Source organism: Ipomoea triloba, chromosome 2, assembly GCF_003576645.1.
Source record: "Ipomoea triloba cultivar NCNSP0323 chromosome 2, ASM357664v1".
Taxonomy (NCBI): domain Eukaryota; kingdom Viridiplantae; phylum Streptophyta; class Magnoliopsida; order Solanales; family Convolvulaceae; genus Ipomoea; species Ipomoea triloba.
The window spans coordinates 2,369,689-2,394,784 of NC_044917.1; the positions used below are offsets into that span (position 1 = coordinate 2,369,689).

A 25,096-nucleotide genomic window follows, 5' to 3' on the forward strand; every position below is an offset into this window, starting at 1 on the left:
TTATAAACTAAAACCCTAAAAAACTAGAATTTGAGCGTGATAGCTTAAACCCTTGTATAGACTTCAACTCGGGTTGTCGGGTAAGGCGATGGCGAAGAAGCTCGGGAAGAAGGCCAGGAAGTTCGCAAAGAAGAATCTTCAATCCGTGCATCGGAGGCAGCGGAAGAACAAAGTTCTTTTCAAGAAAAGATCCTCTTCCAGTACAATCTCTGCCTCCCAACTTTATAGCTTTGCTCGCTGAGATTTTACTTCAATAAAATGTCAGATTTTGGATGATTTTTGAATGCTTATATTTTACGACCTGAGCTCTCTTTGGTGCAGAAGGGGAGCAGAATACTGCTGAAAACAAAGCGGGTACCAGAGAACGCACTAATGGAAGGTAAACAAGGTGAATTTGGTGCTTCTTTTCATCCTGTGTAGCTTCAGTACATTTGGTTCTATTTGAGGTTAGATATTAGGAGTGGTTGTTCATTAAAAGGATTCAGGGATGTCAGGCACCAGGATTACTTAGTTTTCCAATTCCAGTGAAATCTACTAAAACAATCCAGAGTGTCTCTTCATCCAAAATATATACTTTTCACTGAATAATCTTTGCTAGTTTATGTTTCATATACAACTTCCACACAAGTGCTGTGATATGGTAACTCTACATGTTGGTAGCCATTTCTATTTCTACTGTGGTTCTGCTAAGGTGTAATTGTCATGTTTCAGAAAGATATAGTTGTAGATGTACCATAAATGTCCACTTGATGCTTGGGCTTTGCCCTATCCACCATATTTGGACCATGTCCATTGTTTGGTAGGAGGCTCATGCAAGACATTTATGCTTTTAAGACATTAGTTATTGACTGTTGCAATTATTTGCAGAAGCATCCATGATGATGTTTTTGAAGACACTTCGCTTGATGCAGCATTCATTGAAGATGAGAGTGATATCGCTGAAGATGCCTCGGACAGTGATGGATATCTTTCTGAGGTGTTAATACTTAATTATGCTTTTAGATGGTTGTACTCACGACAGTTGGTTTCTTCTTTGTCATAGTTTTTCTTCATGATTCATTTTATAATCAAAATGTCAGGAAAGTACTGGTGAACATGCTACAGAGAGTGAGCCTGGAAATGCTTTAGAAGGTTAATTTGTTGTCCAATACACTGTTACTCTTGTATTCTTTACTCTACTTCTTGGTATGAGCAATAACACAATACTGTGGTTATTTTACTTGCAGATAACAATGATGCTTGCTCCTTATCAATGGAAAACAGAAAAATTTTTGAAGACCTTACTATAAAAAAGAAGAAATTGGAAAGGCTGAAAAAGAAGGTTGTTTCATTTACTCAATCAGTGTTTCTTACTTGTGTATGTTTTCTGAAGATATGGGAAGGAAGTTAAGCCAATAAATGTATTGCTGATGAATAATACCAATTCTTTACAGAAATAGAATAGGAAAAATAATCCTTATTCACCCAATGCAAATTCTTTGTATGTTTTCTTACTAAAGTAAATTTCATTTGAAATTGTTACAGGATCCAGATTTCTGCAAATTCTTAGAAAGGTACAAGGATGTTGAAGTGCATCAGAAAGGAGGAACGGTAAGCTGAAGAAAATATTGTTTGTTTTGATGAATGCTAGCTAATTTAGCAACAGGATTGTGAAGACTGAATTTGCTCATATCTTCAACAGGAAAATCTGATATTCTTCTTAAATGCTTTATTCAGGAAACATGTGCCAGTTGAAACGTTTTTAGATATTTATTAGGAATACATAATCGTTTCTGTTAATGTTTTACAAGTCCAAAATGCTCCTGAAAAGGAGCATGCTTTGGAAAAAAGAATGCATTTCATAGATAGTTTGCTACTAAGCTTTGCATGCCCTCCTGTAGTGTCTCCAAAATTTATGTCAGTATGGTTCTTAGCTTAAGAAGAATCATTTTAACTAACACGCTGTTTCTTCAGTGCAAATATCATGAGCTTGTAGCTAGCATTATGTAACCATGGACTAGATGTATTTCATTTACACTTATGGTGGTGATATGGGTTTTTCTTGACTAACAGGACTCTGATGAAGATGAGATGAATAATAATGTGACTGACTCTGTAGATGAAGACAATCTTGGTGAAGGAAACAGGAAAATTTTAAATGATGCTGTTATTGGCTCTTGGCGTCAACTTGTCAAAGACGATTGCAGGGAATCTGCAGTAGTTAGTATATTAAATGCCTATCGGACAGCATGCCACTATGGAGCTGAGTCTGTTCCCCATCACTTTCAGAGCAGTGATGCATTTTGCAACTTAATATTGTTTGTTCTTTCTGAGGCAGATAATTTAATCCGAGGGCTTTTACAAATATCATCCTCCAATTCTGAGAAAGAAGTTATTAGGGAACTGAATAATACTTCAAAATTGAAGAAAGCAAAACCTCTTATCAAATCTTATTTAAGAAGTACATTATTTCTGCTGAATCAGGTCACTGATTCAGAGATTTTGGCTTTTGCTCTGACCCGATTGAGAGCTTCTCTAGTGTTCTTTACTGCGTTCCCGTCTCTTCTGAACAGGCTAATTAAGGTATTTTAATTTTAATAAGATTTTCAATATGGAATAAATAACTTGTATGTGTGTGATGTATTTGCTCATAATAAGGCTCTCATAGAAAATCTATACCATTATGTTTTCAGTTGCACTCATTCAAAATTTGACTTAATTAAGTAAATGTTTCCTTCATTCATTCCCTTTTATTGTTGAGCTCCTTTTCTACTTACAATTTTTACTATCCTGTAATTTTTTACTTAAAAGAGTGTTTGAAGACCTTTCTACTGCTATTATAATCAACCACATGCAGTTCCTGAGATCTTTTTACAATTGTTCTTTTTTTTACTTTGGATGTCTCTGCCTTGGTATTATACTCTGACACATCTTATCTTGAAACAGACTACAGTCCATCTGTGGGCAACAGGAGGAGGAGTTCTTTCATCAGCTTCATTTGTAATCATATGGGATGCTGCTGCAACATTCACATCCGATTGCTTTGAGAACTGCATAGTTAAAACATTTGTTGCTTATCTTGCTCAGTCAAGGGTTTCTGAAGTTGTCAATGTCAAACATATGCAGTTCCTGAGAAATTCCTTAGTTGATTTGTTCTCTGTAGATGTTGAAAGATGTTCTAAGAAGGCTGTTCTATCTATCTCTCAACTAGCCAAAGTATTGCGGTGGGGCTTGCATACTAAGAAAAGGGTAATCAGTGATCAAGTGTTGCTTCCTTTTGAAAATTGTATGATAAAAAAAGCTCATCAATCATCATGGGTTTGCATAGGAAGTATGGAAACATTTCTTAGCTTTAATCCTTTATTTTGTCATGCAGGAAGCTGTTAAAAAGATCTGCAGTTGGGAATACACTAACTGTGTTGATCTCTGGGTTGCATTTATATCAGCCAACATACGAAATTATGATCTTCAACCTTTGTTTTTCACTATGGTTCAGCTTATAAATGGAGTTGCTTGTATGTTTGCCGGACCAAGATATTTTCCTTTGAGACTCAAGTGCATTCAGTGGCTTAACAGTCTCTCTAATTCTAGTGGAACTTTTGTCCCTGTTGCCTCGTTTGTGTTGGATGTTTTGGAATATAAAATAGTCAAAGAGGGTGGAAAACCTGGAAATGCTGTTAAATTTGATTCTGTTTTGAAGGTGAGGAGAACATTTAGTATTCTGGCAATTCTATACACAGTTCTTGTTATTATTTGTTACTGGTATTAATTGTCACCTAGCATGTGATGCAGTTACCAAAGCATTGCTTGAAGTCACGAACCTTCCAAGAGGAATGCGTTTTCTCAGCAATTGAACAACTATCAGCACATTTTGCTCAGTGGAGCTACCACATTTCCTTTCCTGAGTTAGCAACTATCCCAATCATTCGTCTAAAGAAATTCTGTGAGATGACTAGTACCGACAGTTCAAAGCGAGTCATTAATCGCTTGATTGACCAGGTAATTTTCCTCATGTGACGTTCTCCTTTTCTTCTATTTGTTAGTTGCCTTTCATATCTTGAAAATTTTCTTTTAACCATTTTGGTGATGCAGGTTGAGCAAAATGTGGGTTTTGTTCAAAAGAAGAGAGATGAGGTGGCTTTTTCACCTAATGATCATCAATCCGTTGAATTATTTCTTCAGGTTTGTTACTCTATTGATTAGATAAGGCTTCGATCATCTATAGAGGAAACGATTTTAGTTTCGTCTGTTTCAATGGATGATTATTGTGCAGCTTGAGAAGTCCAGTTTGAAAGCAGCTCCATTCACGCAATACTACAAAAGTGTTCATGATAAGGCTGCTCTAAGGACTTTGCGGAAGAATGAAAAGATGAGGTGCAGTTACTTTAACTTTACTTTGTCTTGTTTGACCGTCAGAATTGGTTTTACTTTTGTCGATATTTATGTTTACTGGATCATGTTGGTAGCTGCATGGAGGTAAACTATACGGCATAAAGTTACTAAAGTGGCAATTATTAAATACTTGCAAAGATTTTTGGGAACATTTCAAATTCTAAGCACAGATGGACATTAATATCTAATATGCATTTGTAGAAGTGAAATGTCAAGCACAAAATTTTCCTTATACATTCCTTGCACAGATCTAGGACAACATTTCATATTTTTCTTTCCAAGAGTTATCCCCATCTGCGGGGTTTCATCTTCTCAATTGTGTAATGCGCAGCTTGCCAAAACCAAAGCGGAAAAGAGGGCAGCTCCGTGATGGCGTAGATGCTGATGCAGCAAGTGCTGATAAAGAAAGACACAACCCCCCCAAAAATGATGATGCTATGGTTAACTTAAAGGGGAAGAAACAAAGAACTGTCAAAGCATAATTGTAACATCATTCTTCTTCACTATAAAATTTTGGGCTTTTAATTCTTAGCTTTGGATTGTAAGTGATGATTAATTAGTTAAGGGAAGGGGCATTGTGCCCTACATGTTCTAACTACCTCAGACTTTATATTTCCCAGTTCATAGTACAAGGATATGATCAAGACAAACAGTTGTTGGTTACTCAATTTTTGGCATCATTTATGATACGAAAAAAAAGAATTTGTTCGATTTTCATTTTCTTTTTATACAGTACTCGGTATCTCCAACATCGTGAAATTAATTTGGATTTGGTGCACCTCTAATAGAGATTGTAACATGAACTGATTATTTAATCAATTTAGTCAAGGTCATAATGCAAAGAGTTGGTTAGTGTTGATCTTAGTTGAAGTTTTCTCGTTTGTATAAAAGAAAGTAGATGTTTTGTTTTAATTATTAAAAGTTTAAAGGTGTTACATATTTACGTGGAAGGACGGCGGTGATTAGTTGATGCCTAATTCATAGTTAGACTAAGGTGTCAAAATTTATGACCTTCTAGAGGAGCAAAAACAAACAAATTACATCACTGGAATATGAGACTAATTGCTTTTTGTTATTTGGTATTATGTCATCAAGTACTATACAGTAGGTGGAGAAAAGCCAAATCACATTAAATATAGAAACTTCCAAAGTTTAACCAACGAATCTATAATTCAAACCAAATGAACATGCTGATAGATTTGATGTACAATCAAATATTTTTTACTCTTTTTTTGTTTTTCTTTTTGGATAAAAAAGTGGGTGAAACTCATTGACATTCAATAAGAACTCTTTGAGGCCAAGCCACTCCCAACTGATCCCCCATATTAAATAAATTAAAGATGCAATAACATACTGCTATTTAACATAAAGTTTAACCCTAGGTCCTAGCTTATATATATTTGTGCGGCAATGATGTCATATTATGTAGACACAAATATATATTGTACCATATGACGATTGATAAAAAAAAATATTTCTTATTTAACGCGTGATTAATAGATGGTATGATTTTGTTGTTATCGTGACCGTTTTTTGTTATACTGTTGGGTGCAGAGGTGAAAATAAAATTTTGTAGCTACTCACTGATATACATGATCAATACCATGTAAACATACACAAGCTAATAGTTTGAAAAGTAAGGTATAATGTGAACAAGGAAATTAAAGATGATCAAATTTCTCTTCATTATATTATTGGTATACTTTTCCTTTTTGACTATATTTATTATTATGAATGACTTTGTAACATTTTTATCGAATACATCAAGTTTAATCAAGCTCGTAATATTTATGTTGGGTAGAATCTCGATTAAAGGGTGGCAAAACACAACCCACGCTATTGCATAATTTTCACCCATACCCTATGAGTATGCTTGTTTATATCATAAATGAAAAGAAAGATGTATTTTTTTTCAAATACATTTAACAAGCAAATCATAATTTTTGTACTTGACACATAATTTTTCTAATCCGATTAACATTTTCTATATGATCTATACGCTATTTTATGAGTACTCTTCGAATAGAAACTGTTGCTACTCTCATTAAAAGTTAATAATTGAAAGTTAAACTTTTGGTGAGATTTTTATTTTTTATTTTTTTTATTTGTTGGGGGACATAACCCAATAAGAGACAAGTGGAAACTTCCAATTTAGGGTTTAGGCATAGACGAATAGATGTTACGCAAGTAAAGCCGTTTGACCCAAGTGTTTAGCCGACACTTTGAAACCACGCCATTATGCAATTATTAATCAATAATGCCTCAAATACAAATAGACAATGGTCTCTAATTACATATAAAATTTTCTTTTACTATTAAGGTGAAAGTTTAACCTCTACCGTTTGCCTCAAAGACAAATAGACAATGCCGTTGTAGTTATTAGGAGGTTCTTGTGCCTTGTAACCGTTAATTATTATCCATTCTAAAATCTGAACCCTTGTGATAGCAGGAGAACACGCTCTAAAACTTTACTCAGACTCTTAGCAATACGTACAACTACTCGATCGACTTGATTATTTCTTTACAAATATACTCCGATAACATTATACCGCCAACACATAAAATAAATTTATCCGATGTACACCCCCAAGTAGTAAATGCAGGTTTTTTTATCACCGATAAAAAAAATCAATTGAATTTTACCCACTGTTAAAAGTCTTTATTTAAAATTTCTAATAAAAGTAGAATGTATCCACTTTTCTTCATGCTTAAGAACAACCAGAAATTTAAAAGAAAGAAAAAGTAAAAAGGAAGCTTCTCTTTCACACCTATAAAAATAACGTGTTAGTCCCTCTAGAATTCCAAGTTGTATCTAATAATTAATGAAAAAAGTTTATAGTGTTAAAAAGTATTGTGCTTTCAAATATAAAATTAAAATATTAATATTTTTAAAAAATAAAATGCCGGTTATTACAAAAATATTAATCACTTTTTTTTTTTTTTGGTAAATATATTAATCACTTTCTATTTATAATTGTAGGTATAAAATCTTTAATTTATGGCATAGTAAAAATTTTAAATAACGACGGAGTAATATTAAGTCTTTAATTTAGAGTGGTTTGAGCATAATAGGAATACCTACTAAAGGTATTTTAGATTATATTTTAAACTTTGTTTTTTTGTCTAGTATTCCATGGTTAGTTGAGTTATTCATTACGTTAAGCAAAATTTAAAAATCAGAGCACAAAGAATAATAATAATAAATTAAAACATTTAAAATCATATGCCCTAAAGAAAAGTACGTACATGTAAAAAAAAAAAAAAGATTTATGAAAAATTTTGCAAGAGCCATTCGAATGTGCATTTTGGGTGGAACCGTCTTGTGACCCTAGTAGCAAATGACCATAAAAAAGATAAACTAACATGGGATGTCTATAGCTGATCCGCTCAAATTGAGAAGGCCAATAAGCCATTACTACGTGAATCCACCTTGTAACCCTAACTGGCAAATGATGACTACAAGGAAGTAAATCAATCCAGGTTACACTGTTATACATAGCTTATCGACTTATACCGACGTCAATAAACTACTACCCAAAAGTACGTTATGGGTGAAGTATGACATGTGATATTAGGATTCTTAGTCGATAAATGACTATAGGGAGATATAATAGTTCAAATTATCCATTGCTGATCAGCTCAAACCAATAAGGCCAATTGGCTAGAGTCTACCTTGTGACTCTAGTCAATAAAGACCACAAATAAGACAAACCAGTTTAGATTGCTTATAACTAATTAGTTCAAATCGGGAAGGTAAAAACTAACTCCTATAGACAAAATTTTAAAACTTTGTGATTACAAAATCAACTGTTATATTAATTTAACTTGATTGCCTCACATGTAAAAATCTGTGAATTGGTAATGAAATTGGGATGTCACAGATGACATATGATTGTCTCATTACATGTTGATAAGATGCCATTTGGTACAAATTTTAATATAAACTTATTAGAAATGACATTTTCCACGTCAAAAATGTGAGGTGTTAAATAACCTAAAAAAATCTTTGATAATTAAACTGTTATTGACTTATTTGTATCCGATTATGTAATAGATTAGGCAGAATTCCTGCAATTAAAAACCGATCTAGATGCATCTTACGTAACCATACTCGTTTGAAGATTACCTCCACAATTTCAGAGAGAAACATACGATTTTGAACTAAAAATACGATACATCCGAACTATTTCATGTGAAAATTTTGATCAAGCTGACTAAATGCAGGAATAAGTAATGGACAAAAGAGTAATGGACGCTCAAATTATTTTTCATGCTATTTTCTCTTCTTTCTTTTAATTTTACTTTTGGTCTTTTCGTTGATGATATTAAAGAATGGGATTGATGATGTCGAATTCCAATTTGTCAAAAAAATTACGAATTGTGTCGCACATACGGTTGTTAAGGAGGTTTTTTCTGTCTGAGATTGTAAACTTGATTTTCTGGATTTAATGCATTAGGTTTTTATTCTAAATAACTCATAATAGTATAATTATTCAAAAGTAAAGATAATTGCCCCAAAAGGAATTATCAAGTAGGTAGAGTATAAAAGAATGATTATATTCTTGTACCAAAAAATTATATCCTCTGTGATTTGCGGGGTCTCTTCTCTATTTTTTTTTTTTTTTTGTATAGTTTATAAACTATTATANTTTTTTTTTTTTTTTTGTATAGTTTATAAACTATTATACAGTGTATACATTCAAATAGTGACAAGCTGTTAAAAAAAATTGAAGATAGATAATTTAATGAAATACTTAGAACACAGCTCTGTTTATTTATTTACTAAGGTCTTTCTAGATGGCAGCTGCAAATGGAGATCACCCATGTTTTTCTCCTATCTGTCGTATCTATCTTCCCGCCGTCTAGAAGGCAGAAACCAACAAGTCTTCTGCATATCACCTACGTACATCACATCACATCTCTCCCTCCCTCCATTCCACTGCATACTAGTCTTCCTCTCCTCTATCCTCTTTATATAAATACTAAATTACTCCGATCCGCCATCTTCAACTCGCAAAATACTCGGTTATTATTAGTTCCTTAATCCACTCAAAAACTCCATCTGATCTTCTACCTCGGACTTTTTCCGACAAAAAGTTTATCATATCGTTGAATATGAAGATGAAGAAGTGGAATCAAGACGCGGTGGATGAGGCGGAAGAAGAAGAAGATGCGCTGTCTTTGTGTGATCTTCCCATATACAGCGATGATGTTTCTGAATGGGAAAAATTCTCCGCCGGTGAATCTCAGAGCTCGAGCTCTGTATCGTCCTCGTCTTCCTCGTCCAAGTCTGAGTTTTTCGAGTTCTTCAGTGAAGAATGGAAGAAACCCGCAAGTCCCGACAAGATCATCTTCTGTGGAAAGCTAATTATTCCTCCGAAAGATGACCCTGCGCCAGAAAACAAGAACAAGCGAGGAAACTTAACCGGGACGAGGAGGAGAAAGGAAAATTGCGATGGAGAGGCTGCAGAGTCCAATAAGGCTCTGGCATTGCGAGAATCTGCAGAAGCACCGTCGTCGTCGCCATTGTTGAGGTCGAGATGGTTTCTGTTCTTGTTTGGGATGGATGGTCGGTTTCCTAAACAGATGGATTTGAAAGACATGAAGAATAGGCAGAGCCGGAAAGCTTCAGCGGCGTCACCCCGAGCCGGAAACAGGCTGCGGTGGATGATAAGGGCGCTGAGTTGCGGTGACAGTGACGGCCAAGTCCATGCACAGGCGATTGTCAAGGCCTCTATTGCCTTCGCTGTATAGCTAGCACAAATATAAAGAGGCAAATTTCTTGCTTGTCATGATGAATTAGCAATGAAACCATTGTTATATATCTCTTTTAGTACTATCAATGCTACAACATGATGGATCAGTTCTACATTGATAGATATAATAGCTAGGCTAGTCATCCTTATAGGGTTAGGGTCACCAAGAAATCGACAGTCCGACAAATTTACCTAGTACATGTTTTTGAGTAATAGTCATGATTTCTTTTGTCACTCAAAAAAAAAATATAGTAGTTTTTGCTATTAATTTCTTTTATTACAAATTTACAAGTAAAGCCAAACATGTATAAAGTTCATCTATATATAATAGGAACCAATGAATCATATTCTAAAGCCCCGAAATAATAAATTCAACTGATCATACTCTATTCACTATGTCACTATTTCGGGGCTCTATCTTATTCATCTTTCATTCTTTTCCAACTTTATAGGAATCAATGAATCATAGCATGGAATTGAAGAATAACTGTGAAAAAGATGCATAAAGATATAATGTTTAATATTGAGTGACAGGATCAACAGGGCATTTGGTCTAGTGGTATGATTCTCGCTTAGGGTGCGAGAGGTCCCGAGTTCAATTCTCGGAATGCCCCATATGTTCCATATTTTTTCCCTCCTTTGGCGAAAAGCGAGGTTAAGTAATTCGACGAGCCTTGTGCAGAGACAGTGTAGTCAGTGTACCAATCGGTTTCCACGACACTACTTTTCTTTACAGATGATCTGAAGTCCGAGCGCAGAGGACCAGAGGTTAGCTAGCTAGGGCTATTTACCTTCCTCTTAAACCCCATCCCCTGAAAAACGTCGAGTTTTGCTGCTTTTTCCCCTTTCTTCTTGGAGTCAGTGCAGGCGAGATATGGAGAATGAGGACGCAAAACTGAATCCAGCTGCAAATCAGCTGCCGGAGGCGGATTCATTACCCGACGGCTTCGTGGATAGCTCCGGCGCTGACTCGTTGGTGCCGGAAACACCCTCTCCCGAGCAGGAAAAGCCACTCTCCCCGGAGTTGACTAATTATAAGGAGGATAAATTAGAGGAGCCTGAGATTAGGCCCGTGCTCATCGTAAATGATAACCATTTTGCCCTCCCTGCAGTAAATGGCTGCCCAGAAACGGCGGCGGAGGAACAAGCTAAAGGCCAAAGCTCGAGCTTGGAAAATTGTAAGTCTTAACTATAATTCTCCTAGATAAATGAAAATATTCTGCTACTATTTACCTGTTGTTGATTCGTCCTCTCTTAATTTGTGTTGTTAATTTTTGTTGCAGCAACTGGAGAAGGCTCAGATCAACAGACATTGACCATTAATGAAGCGCCATCACATGAGAGTTCAGAGAACAGGAAAACAGTCAGTGGATAGTAATATGATTTTCCTTACATTTTCATTATAAGTTATTCTGACTTTGAAGAGCTAGCACAACTTTTTTCTTTTGTGTTTCTCTTCATATCATGAAGCTATGCTCTCAAGCATTTGAATGTAATATTATGTGAAAATGTGATATTTCTTTTTAACATTTTTCATATTTTAAATGTTTTAGGAAGCCTCCGATGTAAAACGGAAGAATGTAAAACGTACATTTAAATCTGAGAAGGAGTTTTTGGAGTTCACACTAAAGTATCAACAAGTTCTTGCTGAAAGAGATTCAGGTGACTTTTTATTACTCATTTTATAATGTACTTGTTGATGAACAATTGATGTTTGATTTCTTTTAGTTCTTTTGCCTCTGGTTTAATTTCTCATATCAAATTAGGGCAGGCTAGGCAGCTCTGTTATCTGACTAGCCTCCAGAGTCAAGTGGTTTCTTTCTCTTATTAAGATTTCATGATATACTTGAATTTCCTTCTCGTTATGAGTAGTTATGTATTGTAATAAAAAAGGGGAAAAAAACACTCCTAAAAGTCACAATGGATATCTTTTTGAAAATTGTCTTGTCTTGTCTTGTTTCAGCTATTGCTGTTCGGGATAAACTAGAGTCATTGTGCCGGGAGTTACAACGTCAAAACAAAATTTTGATGGTGAGAATAAGGTTTACTTTATCTTCTCTCTTAAATATGGATTTGGCAAAGCATTCACTGCCAGGAGAAAAACTTGGATTTAGGACATTGCAATTTATTATTGTTCTCTCTTCTCTCACCCTTAAAAATTCTTACTCTTGGTTGATAGGCATGCTTCCTTCAACTACTAGCCCTTAAGATTGTCTTTGCTATTGTTCACAGGATGAATGCAAAAGAATGTCCACAGAGGGTCAAAACTTGAGATTGGATCTATCTAACAGATTTCAGGAAGCCATCAAGGTCTGAGTAGTTCTTGTCTTAATTTGAGCATGACCTTATGAAAAATTCTTATTTTTCACATATTTGCTTCCATTAATTGTTTAGAGCAAACCAGTTGTTAGACAGTGCCCTGTGTGCTAAGAGCTGGAGAAATCTAGGATGGAGAGAAGCTCTTGCTTAGAGGTGTAATATTGGATAGAGGCTCATGTCAAATCTTCTAGTTATTGAAAAATTTACTTTCCAAACTCCAAAGTATTCATACTTTGCATGCTTTGGGAAACTTTTTGCTAAATTTGTAGCAGAATATTCATGCATAGGCTCATTCATGCTTCAGCCGTTTGCTTTCTTGATTCCTTGAATGCATGATGAAATGGACATGCTCTTTTAATCTAACATAACCCCATAGCATACTTAATAGGACTCCTAACCTGAAAATTGTTGACGGTGATTTATGTGAGTTACATTGATGGTGAATTTGTCTCATTTTTAAACGGCTATGTCTACACTTGTCAAAAGCAAATATTTTTCATTAACCATAACAACGCTAGTCTTGTTTTTTTCATAGCAATTTATGAAATTACATTTTCAATTTCCACTTTTTTTGTCTATCAGTGTGGACCCTGAATGTTTAACTTGGTGTTTCCTTTTAGGAAGTGAGCAACAAGCTGGAAGAGCAAAAAGATGAATGCCTGTCACAGCTCAAGGAAAACGAGATGTAAGACACTGAAAATGCCCAGTTTGGCTAATTTCCATCAAAGTTCTTTTTCATTTTTGTTTTTGGTATGACTATCTAACCTGCAATTGAGAAACTTTCATTCCTATATCCTGTGTAAATCAACTGCAGGTTAAAGAACAAGCTGAAACAAGTTGTCGATCAGTATGCTCTTACTGAGCAACAATATGCTCAAAAGGTAACTTGTACCTACATGTATTCCTTTAAGCTTTTGAGAGTAATTCAAACGTTTATTATCTAGGCTTGAGCTTAACTTATATCTATTCTTCATGCAGTTGAAGCAAAAGGATCTTGAACTTCAGATAGCTGAATTGAAAATTAAGCAACATGAAGAAAAATTAGTGCAGGGACAGTCCCAGATGAAATTGTATGCAGAACAGGTTTCCCAGTTATTGACAACTGAAAAAAGTTTGCGGTTACAATTGACAGCTGATGGAGAAAAGTTCCAGCAATTCCAGGTTAGTCTGGCGGACTGCAGACTTGTATTATTGTCACCACATCATCAGAACTGTGAAGTAACTTCGTAGGATATTTCTGCAATAAAAGTTCTTGGCTCGCACTTGGAGTCTTCTGGATGTTATATTATAGTCCATGTTTATCTTTAGCACAGAAGGCTAGGAAAGTCTTGGATGTTTGTGTTGCTAATCCCATCAAATGCAAATAAAGAGATGGATGTTTGTGTTGCCCTAGATCATATTTGATTCTCCTGATGTTAACATATTTTCTCAGGAGGCACTGCTGAAGAGCAATGAAGTATTTGAAACATTTAAGCAAGAAATTGAAAAGGCAAGGCCTCTGTCTTCCCCACGTTTTTTTAAATCCTCTGCCCCCCTCCTTCCCTTCTCCTCTAACATAATGGTTTAATTGCAGTCCTTTCCAATTAAATCCTGATTTCATTGTCATAAATGCAGATGGGGAAATCCTTAAAAGAACTCAAAAAGGAGAATACTTTCTTGAAGAGCAAATGCAATAAATCAGATGTCACTCTAATAGAGCTGGTTGAAGAGGTAATATTTGTGCTACTAACAGGCTTTATTTTCTTCATTTGTTTACTTGTTGCAGAAAAGAAAATATGCATCATTCACTATTTCACTCCTTTTTTACTACATTATTCATGTATATTCTGCAAGTGATGTGGCCGCACAAATTCTCATTCTCGAATTTCCATCCACACGCAAGTAGTATTAGTACTATTTGTTGTCTATATGTGGGGAGAGAACCACCATATATAGATTCAGTTCCGTGATCATTAGTATTGTTTTCACTTAGATTTTACTTTTTTAGTGTTGTCGATTTTTCTCCAAACAACATGTATTTTACCTTTTATCATGTGCAAAACATCATGAATTTGAGCTAGTTGTCTTAGACAAAACAACTGCACATCTAAATCATCCATTCTGGGCAGCGTGAACACTTGAAGAAACAACTGGAGAAAATGAAGAACCAGAAGGAGAGACTGGAGTCATTGTGCAGGTCTCTTCAAGCAGAGCTGAAGGCAAATTCAACCGCAAGTAGAAACTTGGATCCACCTCAAGCTTGAATAGTATTGCTCTAAGTATATTTTCAATTAACCCAAGTGTTTCTTGGGGTGGGGATGTTCACTATCAGCTAATTTGTACACCAATGTTTCTCAAGATTCTTTTATTTGTTTGCTCTGTTTGGCAAAACCTGAGATAAATGGTATTTCTAACTTATTTGCTTGGAGTATATGCTAGAATGAAATAGGTTTGAACTTCAAAGATAAGGACCTTTACCGTTTTTACCCTAGAGAATGGTGAAAGAGGTAAATCGTCGGATGTCTTAATTGACCTACAAACTTACCAATGCTAGATTAATATAATGAAAATTTTTACGAGTCCAGGATACCTTGATGATTGATAACATTTCAAAAACCTTTCAAATGAAAATTAATTCAATTTAATTTTAGATTAGAATGAAAATTATGCACCAAGCTCAGGCACATCTATTGAAAAGCTAATCACTATGCAAATCAATTAGCTAATAAGTAATAACTACACATCAAGATTACTTAGACTTTGCATTGCTTAGAGTACTTGTGTGTACAAGGCTAAATATTTCATCTTTAGAGGAGCTAAATTATGACTTTCATATTGCGACGCTAGCAATCTTTGGGTGCAATCTGTCACTGGAGAACCCAATAAGTAAGTTGTGAAGGTTGCTTAGAGTTTTTTGTCCCATAGAATTTGATTAAAATTACCTATAAAATGCATAAATAGTGATAAAATATTTAGTCCGAATAACATGTTTATATATTCAGTAGGTTGAGAAAGTATATATGAGAGATACTACATGTAACATGTCAATAGTACTCAAAAAAAATAAAAAAAAAATTATAATTATAATTATAATTATTCCTAATTTGGAGGAAAAATAATTAGGAGAGTGACGAGCACAAGCAGTCCGGGCGGCGTGTGGTCATATAATAGGCCTGTGCTCTCCACGCCTTTTCTGTGTCTCTCTCCTCCGTCGTCGGCGCTCCTCCTCCCTCAATTTCTCTCTTCCGCCCCGTCTCTCTCTCTAAAGGCTTCGTTTGATCCCCAGCTCTTGATACTCCTAAGGTATAATCAAATTCTCCGATTTTATCAATTTTTGCTGCTACTTTTCTATTTCTTTGTTCCTCGCTTTGCTTCATTGATGTTGATTTTTTTTAGCTAATGCCTGTGGTTCTGTTGATTTTATTTGCTGATTTCGTGGTACAGTGGTGGTTTGTCGGCAAAAGAAATGTGATTTTTCTGATATTTAACCAAGACTGGATCTCTTAAAGTTCCGGAATGACCTATAAAGTCGTTTTCCAGAAGTTGTAGTTTTTCTGTGCTGATTTGCTGCTGTCGTCTTCTTTTTGCATTTTTTTAATAAATTGGAATTCGATATGGATGTAGATTGTAAATTGAGTTGTCAGAGGAAGAAAGGATCAGATGATTTGATTTGTGAGTTGAACTGCTGGTTTTTGCATAAAGAACTGGGGTTGAATTGTTCAATGGTTATCATATGCTACATATGTGGGAAATTTTTTGAAATTGTAATTACAATTAAAATGGTTTGTTTCTTTAGGTCAACTGGTTCTTGGGAATAATCTTCTCTAAATTTCAGCATAAGCAAGCATCTACTGAGATAAGTTTATCGTTGTGCGCGAGACTGAATTTCCCAAATCTTAATCTAACAACAAGAAAGTAAATACTAAATACAGTGAATTAATAAAGATTACTATGATTTGTATCTGTCTTGTCTTTTTTTGTGTTGAATAGTATTTTTACATAGGTCAATGGCAGATTTATCAGTGTTGCTTCATATGATTAGATAAATAACAAATGTTTAGCTGCTTCTACATGTTCCATGATTGTTTTTAACAACTTTGAGTTCAAGCTAGCTGGTTTTTCCGGTCTGAGTTTCTCTTTATTCCCTATTTTGTGTTGTTATTTCTATATGTGCAATTATGATTCTTTTGTTGCTCATAATTTCCATCTTGTATAGGTGATCCATCTTTGAAAAAAATGGATGCTTTCTTTAGAAGCTTAAATGAAGATTCTTCACCTTTCCAGCAAGACATTATCAAGTGCCCATTTTTGCGCAACATCAATGAGCCTACCAATTTTTCCTTCTCAAGCTCCTTGGGTTTTCCAATGCCTGTAAGCACTTTGGGTTTTGTATTGTCTTCACTATGCTGTCTAGAGATTTTTTCTCATCATTTTTTTTTTGGTTTTCTAATCAGGTCCGTGGAGGAAAAGGTCCTATCTTTGAGGATGGACCCAATTTTAATATGGCATTCAGACTTTTCCATGGAAAGGATGGTGTGGTCCCACTCTCGGGAAGATCATTCATGAAGAATGAAAAGACAGAGCCCGAACCACCACCAACCCAGTTTAATCCTTTGGCAGCGAAGGCAGCTACAATAAGCCTATCAGCTTTTGGACCTGGGTGGCCTTTCTTTGGCGATTTCTCTAGTAAAGGGAAGAACAAAAAAATTTCTAAATCAGATGGAAAAAGTTCTTCACAGGTACATGATTGAAAATTCAATTTTTCGTTGTTATCTGTGCATATGAAGTTGAGAAGCACTTTATGAAATTGAGGTTACAATTGATGGCCAGATTTTGCTCTGTATATTATTCTTCATTACAGATATTGGAACTTCACTTAGCTATAAAGAAGCTCATATCTGGATTTTAAAGGCTTGGTGCTGCATCATACACACTTGGATCATAAAATTTAGATTATGAATTTCTGTTATGAGAGTTCAACTAGGCTTAATTGTATATCTTTGTACTTAATTCAGGAGTATGGATAGCTCTTTTTGAACATTTTGTTTTCCTTGTGTCATGAAATTAAATTTTTAGTAGAGTATTTAGGATATAAATTTGGAAAAGCGTAATCAATGTTCACACTAGTACGTCTTCTTTTGACCTTTTCAGGGGGGAAACTCAAAGCATGAGGCGCTAAGCAATGAGTGGTTACAAAGTGGGAATTGTCCAATCGCCAAGTCATACCGTGCCATGAGTAAGGTCCTTCCACTTGTGGCAAAGGCCATTCAGCCCCCTCCTGGCGTGCATCTGAAGTGTCCCCCTGCTATAGTTGCAGCCAGGGCTGCAATATCACAAACAGCATTTGCAAAGAACCTGAGGCCACAGCCCCTCCCTATGAAGGTATTAGTAATTGGTGTCATGGGCATGGCAGCAAATATTCCTCTAGGAATATGGAGAGAACACACAGAAAAGTTCTCGCCTTCATGGTTTGCAGCTGTCCACGCAGCTGTACCGTTTATAGGCATGCTCAGGAAGTCAGTCTTGATGCCTAAAACAGCCATGGCATTCACCATTGCAGCATCAATTCTAGGACAGATAATTGGCTCAAGGGCAGAACGATATCGACTGAAAGCACTTGCTACTAAAAACGAGGATCTTACCAAAAGTTCGGCAGACGTATCGCTCAGTCAAGCGGCAATTCCCAGTCGAAAATTGATTCTTTCTGGAACTCCAAATCATGAACCCAGTCAAGTAGCAATTGTTAGAGGACATTGTGGTGAGACTGTTGATTGGAGCCAGCAGGCTGGAGGAACCTCTTCCCCAGCAAGTGTACTAAGCTAATCCTAGGCATCTAATTCATGATCTTTGCCTCAGCCAGGTTGCTGTTTGTTCTTCATTGTCCAGTTTCTTTCAGTACTGTGCTAAATAACCAGAGCATGATGGAATAAATAACAGAATGAACCTTTTTTAAGGTTACATTTCTTTGTAGAATCTTGAGAAATTTACAATGAATTCCTGTTGTATGGCATACCCCATTTAAGCAGGACTTGAATTGAATCAAATTTGATGTGTACAGTATTTTCTCTCTTTTGTGTGTGTGGGGGTGGGGGGTGGTTTGACTTTTGTGAAAATTGAAGATATTCTATAAGATGGCAGTTTTAACACTCCTATAAAGGCATATATGCATATATTTAATCAATCATTATTCACAAAATCGAAGCAGGGGTGCAGATCTTGAATATATAAAAGTATAACTCGATCTTGATGATGATACAGCTCATATTAGAGGATTCCTTAGATCATACTCAACTCGAAGCAACCTTTCATATAACCACTAGAAAAATTGAATTTATCATCACTAGGCGGATGATGAAGACTTAAAGTAGTCAATTTAGCAGCGCAGCAGCAGTTGATGATGGTGATCAAAATGCAGAAAGGGAAGCATTCATATGTTTTCTGCTTCATCGCAATATTGCTATCTTCCGGCGCCAACTTGGGCGCCGGGAGAGAGAGAGATAGGATCAGCAGGCTGCCGGGACAGCCGGAAAACGTTACATTCTCTCAGTACTCGGGATATGTGACGGTGGACGCCAAGGCCGGAAGGGCTTTATTCTACTGGTTGATTGAATCTCCGGGCGGCGGGTCAAAACCGCTTGTTTTATGGCTGAATGGTGGGCCCGGTTGCTCCTCCGTGGGCTATGGAGCTTCCGAGGAGGTGGGCCCGTTTAGGGTCCTGCCCGATGGCCAGACACTAGCCTTAACCCCCTATGCTTGGAACAAAGGTATCCTTGAAAAATTCCCTATCACCGGAAGTGATCGAAAACTAATTAAAACTCCGTTGATATGATGAATTGTTATATATGAATGCAGAGGCGAATTTGCTGTTTCTTGATTCTCCGGCGGGGGTTGGCTTCTCCTACTCAAATACTTCATCGGATCTGATTACTGGGGATCAAAGAACAGGTCTCTCTCATACTCTCATCTCTCTGTTAAGTTGACTTTAATTTGCCACTATAATATTTGATTATTTGAAAGTGTGCTAATTAATATTGATGATAATATATGCAGTTAAAGATGCCTACATTTTCCTTAAAAGATGGTTTGCAAGGTTTCCTCAATACAATCAAAGGCCATTCTACATAGCCGGAGAGAGTTATGCAGGTTGTTTTTATCTAAATTGTTATGTTCGTAAAGGGATACTTTTGTAAATAATTATTGTTTTATTTATAAAAAAAAATGTTATTGACCGTTTCTAGTGGTGCAATATATTTCTAAACATTATAATATTTTATATTATATTTATCTATTTTTATTAAAAATCCCACATTTATTTTTTCTAATATTTTTTTTTTAATGTATGCATTCCTCTAGGCCATTACATCCCTCAGCTATCAAGAATCATTGTTCGAAGGAATAAGGGCATAAACTTCAAAGGTTTTCTGGTAAGTTAGACCGGACGATGCATATATACATTTTAAAAATTTTTAACTACCCTTACTAAAAAATTAAGATGGTTGTGTCACTAATCAGAAATGTCATTTTCAACTAGAAACCCTTAAAGTTTCAACCACTTTAGGTAAAAACTATATATATAACCTTAATTTATTTGTTTGAACAGTTAGGTAATCCGTTGATTGATGATTACCATGATAACGTTGGAACATTTGAGTACTGGTGGAACCACGGTTTAATATCAGATTCAACCTACAATGCACTCAACAATTCTTGTCCCAGTGATTCATTCTTATTCCCTAGTAAAGGCTGTTACGATGCTCTCTTTGGTGCCTATACCCAATTTGGAAACATTAATCCTTATGGCATTTATAGTACTCCCTGCGACGCCCTCGGAACACTTCCTCGTCACACTTTAAACACACCTTTGGTAACACACTAATCTCACTTCATTAGCATTATTACAATTCTTTAATTATCTTGATTTGTTATTATAACTTTTGGGATTATATATATTTAGCCATGGACTTTTAGAGGAAATGATGAATGCATTGTAAAGTACACAAAATTGTACATGAATCGTCTGGCGGTCCAAAAGGCACTTCATGCAAACGTTGCCGCCATTCCCCAACCTTGGACTACTTGCAGGTTCAACAATATTCAATTCTTACGTATATTTCATGATTTATCTTTCTTGTGTAGTTTAAAAGTTATTACACAAAAATGAGATTTAACCAGTACACAATTTTAATAATGATTGGAATTTTTCTCGTCACTCAAAATAATCATTTATGTGTGTGTACACATATATATATATATATAGTGATGTTATAAGAGGCAGTTGGATGGATTCGCCTCGATCCATGCTTCCCATCTTCAAAGAACTCATTCAAGCTGGAATCCGAATATGGGTATTCAGGTCCTAATTATTATTATTATTTTTTTTGTTTTAAATTTTATCTACCATTTCATGCTTATAATATTTTTACATAAAATTTTATTAAATTATTTAAAATTGAAAACAGTGGTGACACTGATGCTGTTTTGCCTCTGACGGCCACTCGTTACTCCATTAGAGCTCTTCGTCTCCAAACTCTTTCCGATTGGCACGCTTGGTATGACAACCAACGGGTCCGTCTTCATTATATTGCTCGATCTCGATCTTATTTAGCATAATGTCTAACAAAAAAAAATAGAAAAGACGAATGAACATAAATGAAGGATATAATGTTCATTCACACTTATTACTTTTTAGATTAAATTTATAGGTTTTATTCTCAGATAAGAGAGGGGTTTCATATCTTTGTTTTTTATATATAACTTGTGATTAATTTTTGATGTTTTGTTTTTTAAATGGTTGTGATTGATACATATATAGGTTGGTGGGTGGAGCCAAGTATATAGAGGCATGAGATATGTAACGGTGAGGGGGGCTGGGCACGAGGTTCCCCTCAGCCGCCCACGCCTTGCATTCATCCTTTTCAAACACTTCTTGAATAATCAATCTTTACCAGCATCCCCCACTTAATTTAATCAATTCATTTTTCTTATTTAAATTTCAATTATTGTACTGTGTTGTAATTTTCATAATAGGATTTGTAAATTGTAAAGTGATTGCTCACTCCCAAATCCCAATAAAGTAGTAGTGCTGTTAAAGTTCTATTTTTAATTTGTGTAACTTCTTTTATCTGAACTCTTATGTAGACAATTCCGTTTTCTTAATATGGTGAATGTATGTCAAGGCTGCAATGGGGGAACTTTTGTATTGAGAGGATTATTTTAATTTGAACTTTTGGAACTGGGAAACTAGTGGAGCCGAAAAGAGAATCAATAATCTGGGTAATGCACAAAAGAATGGAAGATCAAAAAGATAAGACCAAACAAAAAATATTATATATATATTTGTAGTATGTAAACTTAATTGTTTTTGGTTAGGAGGGAAAGTGCATATATTATTTGAGAAGGTAAACGGGTCAAATCTTTTTTCTTTTTTTTTTTTGGTAATAACTTATAAACTACACATGAAAAGTAAATTATACTAAGAAAATCTAGTGCGACTACCTCAATCGAGAGAGTGTTAACAAAAATTTAATTCATAACATTTTGGTATGTTAAATATACTCTACTCACTTAGTCCCCAGTTTTGAATTTTTTTCCCACTTTTGCTATTGCTTTTGAAGGAAGCAAGAATGGGAGCTCCATGAGTAAATTAATTAAAGAGACATTTTTATGCCTTGACTATATTGTCCCTGCTTCTTTTCTTGACTGCAACTACTTGGAACCCATGATTACAATTTACAAGTAGGCAGTAACTAGCTTCTCAATCAGTTTACTTGATAGTTAAGACAATGCAACGTGGTATAAGTTCACAATAACTTGGACTACAATCAGTATACAGTGCAACAACAATATTGAACTAGAAAATTGTATTTTTTTGTCCTTAAATTATACGATAATGGTAAAATTCATTGCTAAGTGTTGGTCATGCTCACTTTTCGTCCCTAAGTTATACATTGCACTTTTTGTCCCTTTACTAACAAAACATCTGGTCAAATTGTTCTTTGTAACTATAAGGTTACAAGTTCAACTTCAAATGAAAAAACTTGTTGGTCTTATTGGTTTGAGTCGGTTAGTGGCTAATCATGATTATAGACAACATAGATTGATTTGTCTCGTCCTTTACCAGTTAAAATCATAATGTGAACATGCACACCTTCAAGCAATAATTGTGGGTTTCTCTCATCCATCCAAACATAATCTAAAGTGGAAAATAACATAATTGAAAGATGGCATAGTTGTCATTGTAAAGTTCGTGAGGAAGTTTACTTAATTGCTAAGAAGTGCAATTTGAACATTTACCTAAGCTAGCTAGCCCCACACACACACACTCTCTCTCTCTCTACATATATATATTCACATGCTAGGTCTAAAGTTTCCAATATAATTTCAGTCCAATGTCCACCATGTATTCTCTCACCCCAATCCCCATAAAGAGCTCTAGAATAAACTGATGAAGACATCCCAGTAGCAAAAGAAGCACCACAACATTATATATACACACTTTTTTTTTTCATCAGACATATATAGTACGTAAAACATCATATACACAATTAAGGAAAAAAGATCGATAGATCGAATTAATGTATAACAGCGTTAGCAACACGGTGATAGGTTTCCTGAACCTCCTGACGCTGCTAGCCTCCATTCCGATCATCGGCGCCGGGCTATGGATGGCGAGGAGCAGCACAACCTGCGAGAAGTTCCTCCAAACGCCGCTTCTCGTCATCGGATTCGTGATCCTCATTGTCTCGCTCGCCGGATTCATCGGCGCGTGTTTTCGCGTCACGTGGGCCCTTTGGTTCTACCTTCTCGTCATGCTCTTCCTCATCGCCGCTCTCATGGGCATCACCATTTTCGGGTTCGTCGTCACCAGCCACGGCGGCGTCGCCGAGGTTCCCGGCAAGGTGTACAAGGAGTACCACCTGGAGAACTACTCGCCCTGGTTGAAGAAGAGAATCTCCAACCCTCACTATTGGATGCCTATCAGAGCTTGCATTTTGGGTTCAAAAACTTGCGCCGCCATTGTTTCTTGGACTCCCATTGATTATCAAACCAAAAACATGTCCCCTCTTCAGGTAAATCAAAATCCTTAATCAATTACAGCATCCAGCTAAGTTGTCAAACTGTTAACTGGATAGTCTTATTACTCATCTTGATTTGAGCTGATCAGCTATAGACAAGATAAGTACCAAATGCACACATTCGAATAGTGATGGCAGATTTCTAGGTTTTCAAAAAATGTCTTATTGAATCAAGAGGTTTATAGCATGTTGTACTAATACTGACTCTGTTACGATGCAGTCGGGGTGTTGTAAGCCACCGACATCGTGCAACTATGGAGCGACGTTGGAGTCGCAGGACCCGGATTGTTCCCGGTGGAACAACGACCCGACGGTGCTGTGCTACGACTGCGATTCCTGCAAAGCGGCGGTGCTTGAAGATATGAGGAGGGACTGGCAAAAGATATCCGTTCTTAACATTGTCATGGTGGTTGTGCTTATCGCCATCTACTCCGTCGGCTGCTGCGCCTTCGAGAACGCCAAATTGGCGGAAACCGGCTACCATTACGGCGAAAATCGGATGTATAAACTCCGACCTAGATGGGATTTCTATTGGTAATTATTCACCTACAATCTTGTATCCCCCATCCTCTCTCTCTCTACTTTTCTTTTTTTCAAATAAATATCCATATATCAGTGTTTAATAATAAAATAACAATGTATATATAATATTTTAGTCTATACTTTTAAGTAGGATGTAATTATTTCGAGATGCGGGCTGAATGGGCGTGGAGCATGACTCGTGCCGTTTATCTTTTTGGGTTATTAGACTGAAGCAGAGTTTATCAATACACACTATGCATGATAGTGTTGTGATTGAGATTTTTCCTAGCTTGTCACTCAAAAAAAAAGATGTAATTACGGTGATAAAAATATATTATTTTTAGTAAAATGTTTTTTTGGTCTAAACCCAGCAGCTAAAACTATGTTGTTTTGAGGTGATTAAACAATCACTTTTGTTTTGGGACCTCAAGCTTTAACAAAGATGGACTTTAAAGTCATTATGCATGTATATTCTCTTGGTTGGCACTTGTCACTTTAGTTTGTACAAAAAAGATATTCATTTCAAATTCAAAACCCTCAACATGTTTATATATGAAATACGATACATGTTTAAGATGAAATGATGACTCGTATATATTCTGTTATTACATTTAACTTGTTATAAGTCTTTAATAGAAGTAATTTTGTATATGTATATATCATATAATTATCATATAATTAGGGTTACCAATGATATATGTGTTGATATAATTATACACATACAGGTGGAGAAGACTTCACGACAGAAGACACCAGATCTATTAGCCTCTACCCAAAACCCCCAAGCTTGTTTCTTGATAATTTTGTTTACAAATTTTCATGTTGTGCAACTTTTTCAATATCCAATCAATGTTGCATACATTTATAATATATGTTAGATGATTTTTTTGTTTCGGGAATTTTTTTAATATTTTATTTCTTATGGTTGCTTTTATATATGTTGTTAAAAAACAAAAAGATTTTTACTTTATATGACTGTTGCTTTAGTGGCTTTAGTGTTTGGGCAGGACGTGGATGTTTAATGCTTTAAATGGATAAAGAAAGAAAAAGCTGTGGAAGAGAAAATGAAAGAAG

The 25,096-nt window shown here is 35.6% G+C and overlaps 5 protein-coding genes and 1 non-coding gene across 7 annotated transcripts; all 6 read left to right on the forward strand.

The window, feature by feature from the left end:
- The first annotated feature begins 32 nt into the window (after window positions 1–32).
- Window positions 33–5,088, forward strand: LOC116011478 (nucleolar complex protein 2 homolog). Of its 2 annotated transcripts, none has more exons than XM_031251056.1 (13): window positions 33–200; window positions 322–379; window positions 868–976; window positions 1,080–1,131; window positions 1,227–1,321; window positions 1,525–1,590; window positions 2,053–2,562; window positions 2,926–3,228; window positions 3,356–3,679; window positions 3,772–3,978; window positions 4,072–4,161; window positions 4,253–4,353; window positions 4,703–5,088. In XM_031251056.1, the coding sequence occupies exons 1-13, from the start codon at window positions 89–91 to the stop codon at window positions 4,851–4,853; spliced, it is 2,178 nt and encodes a 725-aa protein (XP_031106916.1). In that variant the 5' UTR covers window positions 33–88; the 3' UTR covers window positions 4,854–5,088. The 2 variants fall into 2 exon arrangements, with proteins under 2 accessions (XP_031106916.1, XP_031106917.1); XM_031251057.1 differs by having other exon boundaries at window positions 141–200; window positions 322–388.
- Window positions 5,089–10,669: 5,581 nt separating this feature from the next.
- On the forward strand, window positions 10,670–10,741 carry TRNAP-AGG. The gene has a single exon. It is a non-coding gene; the product is annotated as a tRNA-Pro (tRNA).
- Window positions 10,742–10,778: 37 nt separating this feature from the next.
- Window positions 10,779–14,888, forward strand: LOC116006608 (beta-taxilin). The gene is made up of 11 exons (XM_031247051.1): window positions 10,779–11,305; window positions 11,411–11,490; window positions 11,681–11,789; window positions 12,091–12,158; window positions 12,360–12,437; window positions 13,067–13,131; window positions 13,261–13,327; window positions 13,425–13,607; window positions 13,879–13,935; window positions 14,061–14,156; window positions 14,555–14,888. Exons 1-11 carry the CDS (start codon window positions 11,002–11,004, stop codon window positions 14,687–14,689), a joined length of 1,242 nt encoding a protein of 413 aa, XP_031102911.1. The 5' UTR covers window positions 10,779–11,001; the 3' UTR covers window positions 14,690–14,888.
- A 668-nt stretch (window positions 14,889–15,556) lies between these two features.
- Window positions 15,557–18,485, forward strand: LOC116003903. Its single transcript, XM_031243845.1, has 4 exons — window positions 15,557–15,728; window positions 16,642–16,796; window positions 16,880–17,164; window positions 17,577–18,485. The coding sequence occupies exons 2-4, from the start codon at window positions 16,662–16,664 to the stop codon at window positions 18,246–18,248; spliced, it is 1,092 nt and encodes a 363-aa protein (XP_031099705.1). The 5' UTR covers window positions 15,557–15,728; window positions 16,642–16,661; the 3' UTR covers window positions 18,249–18,485.
- Window positions 18,486–18,690: 205 nt separating this feature from the next.
- On the forward strand, window positions 18,691–21,503 carry LOC116011100 (serine carboxypeptidase-like 27). Its single transcript, XM_031250616.1, has 9 exons — window positions 18,691–19,189; window positions 19,278–19,370; window positions 19,476–19,568; window positions 19,779–19,849; window positions 20,026–20,289; window positions 20,380–20,507; window positions 20,683–20,778; window positions 20,885–20,990; window positions 21,238–21,503. Exons 1-9 carry the CDS (start codon window positions 18,820–18,822, stop codon window positions 21,385–21,387), a joined length of 1,371 nt encoding a protein of 456 aa, XP_031106476.1. The 5' UTR covers window positions 18,691–18,819; the 3' UTR covers window positions 21,388–21,503.
- Window positions 21,504–22,785: 1,282 nt separating this feature from the next.
- Window positions 22,786–24,921, forward strand: LOC116008067 (tetraspanin-6-like). Its single transcript, XM_031248657.1, has 3 exons — window positions 22,786–23,494; window positions 23,721–24,034; window positions 24,748–24,921. Exons 1-3 carry the CDS (start codon window positions 23,000–23,002, stop codon window positions 24,785–24,787), a joined length of 849 nt encoding a protein of 282 aa, XP_031104517.1. The 5' UTR covers window positions 22,786–22,999; the 3' UTR covers window positions 24,788–24,921.
- The last annotated feature ends 175 nt before the right edge of the window (window positions 24,922–25,096 follow it).

Bases quoted from the DNA above. Each gene is read 5' to 3' on its own strand.
- LOC116006608 (XM_031247051.1), top strand. From the start codon at position 11,002: ATGGAGAATGAGGACGCAAAACTGAATCCAGCTGCAAATCAGCTGCCG. The intron at 13,328-13,424 runs GTAACTTGTACC...TTCTTCATGCAG, and splicing joins AGCAACAATATGCTCAAAAG to TTGAAGCAAAAGGATCTTGA. The intron at 13,936-14,060 runs GCAAGGCCTCTG...TCATAAATGCAG, and splicing joins TTAAGCAAGAAATTGAAAAG to ATGGGGAAATCCTTAAAAGA.
- LOC116011478 (XM_031251056.1), top strand. From the start codon at position 89: ATGGCGAAGAAGCTCGGGAAGAAGGCCAGGAAGTTCGCAAAGAAGAAT. The intron at 1,322-1,524 runs GTTGTTTCATTT...AAATTGTTACAG, and splicing joins TGGAAAGGCTGAAAAAGAAG to GATCCAGATTTCTGCAAATT. The intron at 3,979-4,071 runs GTAATTTTCCTC...TTGGTGATGCAG, and splicing joins TTAATCGCTTGATTGACCAG to GTTGAGCAAAATGTGGGTTT.
- LOC116008067 (XM_031248657.1), top strand. From the start codon at position 23,000: ATGTATAACAGCGTTAGCAACACGGTGATAGGTTTCCTGAACCTCCTG. The intron at 23,495-23,720 runs GTAAATCAAAAT...GTTACGATGCAG, and splicing joins AAAACATGTCCCCTCTTCAG to TCGGGGTGTTGTAAGCCACC. The intron at 24,035-24,747 runs GTAATTATTCAC...ATACACATACAG, and splicing joins CCTAGATGGGATTTCTATTG to GTGGAGAAGACTTCACGACA.
- LOC116003903 (XM_031243845.1), top strand. From the start codon at position 16,662: ATGGATGCTTTCTTTAGAAGCTTAAATGAAGATTCTTCACCTTTCCAG. The intron at 16,797-16,879 runs GTAAGCACTTTG...TTTTCTAATCAG, and splicing joins CCTTGGGTTTTCCAATGCCT to GTCCGTGGAGGAAAAGGTCC. The intron at 17,165-17,576 runs GTACATGATTGA...TGACCTTTTCAG, and splicing joins ATGGAAAAAGTTCTTCACAG to GGGGGAAACTCAAAGCATGA.
- LOC116011100 (XM_031250616.1), top strand. From the start codon at position 18,820: ATGATGGTGATCAAAATGCAGAAAGGGAAGCATTCATATGTTTTCTGC. The intron at 19,190-19,277 runs GTATCCTTGAAA...ATATGAATGCAG, and splicing joins CCCCTATGCTTGGAACAAAG to AGGCGAATTTGCTGTTTCTT. The intron at 20,290-20,379 runs GTAACACACTAA...ATATATATTTAG, and splicing joins ACACTTTAAACACACCTTTG to CCATGGACTTTTAGAGGAAA.